Raw genomic sequence first — 4,919 nt, forward strand, 5'->3', positions numbered from 1 at the left:
GAGAACTATCTAAACCAAACGAGGAAACAGTTTCTGACAAATTCCTAAAATCCACAACAACAACAACAACGAAAGAACCAAAAAGGAAATACATTTCAAACCAGGAAATAAAGGCTTTCTCTATGTTTTGGACCTATTTGAGGTGCATTCCCTAAAACCAAAGCAAGTAAGAAAAAAGCTTATAGGGCATTTTTAAAAAAAGAAACTAAATAAAGCATTTTATACAGGTTAAAATGTACTTCGAATGAGTAAATCCAGCTTTTGGAAGAGTAAATGAAATGTGTGCTTTAAAAAATAGGTCTCTTAAAGATACTAGAATTTTTTTTCCTCTTGGATATGTGTGTCTAAAACTTCATCTAGATAGTGAACATGTCACTACTAACAAATTTACTACTTGTGGCCAGAAGAGAAATTCTGAGGACATAGGCTCAACTCTCTAGTTTCAGGAGCCCATCCTGGTGAACTACCTTTGGTCCACAGATGCCTGTTACATACTGGTCACTTTGAATCCCCAGAATTCAATTATTCTTGTCGTTTACAGAGAGTAACACTTTAAGAGATCAAAAATCACACACACACTCACTCAACATGTTCACCCAAAAGTACCAAATCAGGCCGGGCAGCTGCAGGGAGATCCGTCACAATCAGCTGTGCCTGGATTGCTCATTTTACTCTGGCAGCACTCAAGGTTAGAAAAATGAAATGGCAGCATGATTGGTCAGCAGCTTCTCTTCTTCTGGAATTTTTTCCATGTTTCTGACACAGACAGACAGACAAACACACAACGAACGAACATAAAGCTGCAATCACTCTTGCATTGATTTCAAATAGTAAACTAAGCCGTTTCCTCGGAGAAGCAGAGTCCACCCAGAAGACGGCAGCTAGAAGGTCCTCAGCCGGTGAACTTCCGCAGCTCTGCAGGGGCTGATGCAGGGGGACCCATCAGACACCAAAGGTGTTCTCCAGGAGATCTGCTTGAGGCAGCGGCTGGGAGCTCAGGCTATATTCATCTCCGAGTTGTTCTGGCTGGGTGGCAGGTGGGAATCCAGGCTCTCCTTGCGCCTCTCCAGGTCGTGGAAGTATGGGTGAGACAGGGCACCGTAGGCAGATATTCTTTTGGCTGGATTAAATGTCAAGCACTTCTGTGATAAAGAAAAAAAAAATCGATTAACATGAAACATGTCCCTTTAAAAAAATGTGCTCGGGTAGTTACATCTTCACTACCATGAATTATGTGCGTCTCTAATGAGAATGAGTATCTATTTCAAGGGGCACTAAGTAAATTGTAGACCAAGCATGTCAAACTCAAAGACTAACACGGGCCAAATAAACAAGGTTTAAGTTTATGTGGGCCGCAAAAAAACAAAAGCTTCAATTTTCATAGAAACGTAGGTAGGTTTATTTAGTGGAGAGAAATGGTGCGCCTGCACGTAAGGGAAATGAATGCAACATGATTATAGTAATCAGTCATTAGCGAATGTTGTATGTTATTAATAATTGAGTATAACATGATATTGTAAAAATTAAGTTATGAAATTTTTATTAAAACGTTCCTTACATGCCATTATATTGGCTGGGCCGCAAAAATATTCGTTGTGGGCTGTATGCGGCCTGTGGGCCGCCAGTTTGACATGCTTGCTGTAGACAGTTCTCATTTTATATATATCCTTAATGTATAAACTGCCCCTCAGAAAAAGGCAACACCTTTTGGGTTGCCTGTGGATTGTCACTACCCAGAATTTCTCTACAACCCACCCAGGTCCTTTAAAATATATTATTATTATTATTGTAGTAGGCATGTCATTTTCTTTAGGTAGTGATTTTTCTAACGCTAGCAAACTTTGTGCCATAGTTAGAGACTTCACCCTATCTCTGAAGTCTTTCTACAAGGTTTGTCAATGAGCAGAGAATGGAAAGGTGTTTTTCAAGTGTAAAGGATAATTACTGAACTGCTCTCCAAACCAAAACAGTTTCTGACAAATTCCTAAAATAAAATACAAAACAAAATAACAACAAAAAACAAACCAAATACATGTCAAGCCAGGAAATAAAGGCTTTCTCTATTAAGGAGGAGGCATGTCAGGCTAAAATCTAGATGCTAATTATCCTAATCTACTAGCCAGCCATGCACCCTGCCCCAGGGCTACACCAGCAGAGGGATGCCTTCCTTCTAATTCACATCAAAGTGCCATACGGGCTAGCAGCATCCCCAGAAGGAATCCGTTAGATTCAATTCAAGTCTCTAAACTCTATTCCAGGCTGTGAACTCAAAGTGCAGGTAGAAGGTGAAAGGAGGAAAAGGTGAACCGCGGAACAGTGATCTCCATCCCCAAACTGTTAATTCCTAATCAATTAGCCAGAAAAGTTCCCTAATCTCTGTCCATTTCCAATCCAACCCCAAGCAATCTTGTTCTTCAAGTCCACACTTTTCCTTCCGCCAACACCGCAGGAGTACCCAGCAGGTGGCAAGCACTGCCCTGGGAGTTCACAAGTCGCAGGGAAGCTATAACAGCTTTTCCATCTTTGTGAGGCAAGATGCTCTGCAGTGAGCTGGGTATCTGACATGTCTATGTATTTGAGTCTTCTATGTAATCTAAAGACTTAACGTTATTATGGCTATAAAGACCACTTCCGTTTAATCTGGGTTTGTGCTCTTCAGGAGCTCTGTTAAATGTGATTGACATAGGAAAACATGTACACATAGAAAATACTACATATAACTTCAGGCGGATTTTTGAGTCCCCAGAAATCTTGCTTATCCTGAGCTCCCTACCAGTCCATGGGTACTAGCCTCTTCACAGTGTCTTTTGAAAACCAAGAGCCAAAGGACAAGCAGAGGAAGGAGCTCGTTCATGGAACAGTTCTACTGTCTCTAATAGCAACAAGCATTTTGAGAAAAGCTTTACAAGGAAGGGACGAATTCCCAAAGGACAGGAGAGTTGGGGCAAAATTCTTGAGACAGTTCTCTCTTTCCAGAGTCTAAGAAGAAGAACGTTAGGTAGTGGCATTAGAAAAAGAAGCAGCCAGTTTAATCCCCAGAACATAGAAAAGAAGAAATAAAAAATTGTGGAGCCCAGCCGGTGTGGCTCAGTGGTTGAGCATCGATCTATGAGTCAAGAGGTCACAGTGCGAGTCTCGGTCAGGGCACATGCCCGGGTTGTGGGCTCGATCTCCAGTGTGGGTTGTGCAGGAGGCAGCCAATCAGTGATGTTTCTATCTCTCCCCCCACTTCTCCCTTCCTCTCTGAAATCAATAAAAATATATTTAAAAAAAAGTTGTGGGAATGTGTTCAAGATATAGAGACGTCCCTAGAGGCTTCTCTGGGAGGAAGCCCTGTTCCCACAGTTATACTGATGGCTTAGAGCTGGAAAGAGGGGAGAGAGGAGGAGAATTCCTTAGTCTCATGTGGGGGTGTGTGAGAATCTCAAGTCTTAATACATTATGTCCTATAGAAATAGTGTTGGGAAAGATGGCTAAGATCTATTATTGTTCTACCCCAAATGGCACAACTGGCTGGCTTGAGTATTAAAAAAAATCTCATCTCATAATATTGTTTCTGCAAGAACATTTAATTTACTTCCTCAAAACACCGACTTATAAAATGAGAGTTTGAAATTACAACTTACTTAAGAGGATCTGCACTTTTCCAGCATATATTCCCTTTCTTCCCTTCCCTCCCTCCACGGTGAGAGCATTCTTTCCTCTCCCAAGGTTGGCCTTGGCCATGGACCTTGCTCTGGCCAGTGGGATGAGGACAGAAAGAGCAGGGAGGCTTTCCGAGCCTAGGCCTTCAGGGCCTTCTCATGCTTCTGCTTGCCCTTTTGGGAGCATCCGCCTTCTCCCAGGAGAAAAACATGCTCCAAGGAGCTGAAGCCTCTCTGACCTGGGCCCCAGAATAAGGCGCATGGAAAGGCCTGTACTTGACCTGGAGACAGGAGGAGAGCTGCCTTTGTCAATCTGCAAGGAGGAAATGCTCACTGTTATACGCTTTTTTTGTTTTGTTATTTGTTATGCAGCAAAAGCAGACTAAATACAATGACAAAAAAAAAAGTGCCTCAGGCTCTGAAAACAGTTAGATAGCAGGAACTTTAACTTTTTTTTTCCCAGCAAAAGCATCATATTTGGAATAAGTATTTAAACTCGAAAAGATGTGTCGATTTCAGTTGTTAAAAATAATTTCCCCCTGCATTGTCTTATATACAGGGGTGGGCAAAAGTAGGTCTACAGTTGCTCATATGGAAAAGACATGCAGGTTATGATGACAACAGCTTTACTAACTCAAAAGAATGTCACTCACAACTCAAACGTGTTTTCGCTCACCTAGTATGTATATAAGAGCATTTATAAATGTTGTTGTATACATGTCCATACATATATGACTGAGGCATGATATAAAGTCAACCTTTTTTTTCCAGATAAAAATGAAGAATAATTTAACATGCTAAACTTCTAAATGTTAACCGTTTCTTAAATAACACAAACTTTCTAACACAGTCTTCACTTTTCCTTAGTAAATGATTTCCAATAGAGGCAACAGGTGTTGTGGGGGCATGGCTGCTTATCTTGCACCAAGTGGTCCATCTTTTGCTTTCTAGGATAGAACTAGTCCTGAGTCCCCCCCAGCAGCTTCAGCCAGTTCTGAGCTGTGTGGTTTCGGGCTGTCCTTTCCCTGAACACCTGTGGATATTATGCTTTCTGCCTACGTTTCCCCTAGTCCTGATGTCACTGGTTCCTCTTCTTATTCCTCAACTTGCTTCTTCCTTCTCTCTTTGGTACGTGTCTTTGTTCATTTTTCTTCTTCGTCTCCTGCTACTTTCCCAGTCTAGCACTAGTGTGTTGTCTGACTTTGAAAGCCACCACTGCTAGGGGGGCACCCTAAATGAGCAGGTGACACTGTCTGTCATTCAAAGTTCCTGCTG

At 41.8% G+C, this 4,919-nt stretch overlaps 1 protein-coding gene across 1 annotated transcript in view; it reads right to left on the reverse strand.

The window, feature by feature from the left end:
* Positions 1-6: 6 nt before the first annotated feature.
* CDK6 (cyclin-dependent kinase 6) overlaps positions 7-4,919 on the reverse strand; it is a 205,728-nt gene continuing 200,815 nt past the window's right edge. Inside the window, exon 7 of the mRNA XM_006779264.2 lies at positions 7-1,142. Within this exon, the coding sequence (XP_006779327.2) occupies positions 996-1,142 (147 nt within the window). The 3' untranslated portion in view covers positions 7-995. The remainder of the gene's footprint in view (positions 1,143-4,919) is intronic.

The sequence above is a fragment of the Myotis davidii genome, unplaced genomic scaffold (genome assembly GCF_000327345.1).
Source record: "Myotis davidii unplaced genomic scaffold, ASM32734v1 scaffold187, whole genome shotgun sequence".
NCBI classification, from domain to species: Eukaryota; Metazoa; Chordata; class Mammalia; order Chiroptera; family Vespertilionidae; genus Myotis; species Myotis davidii.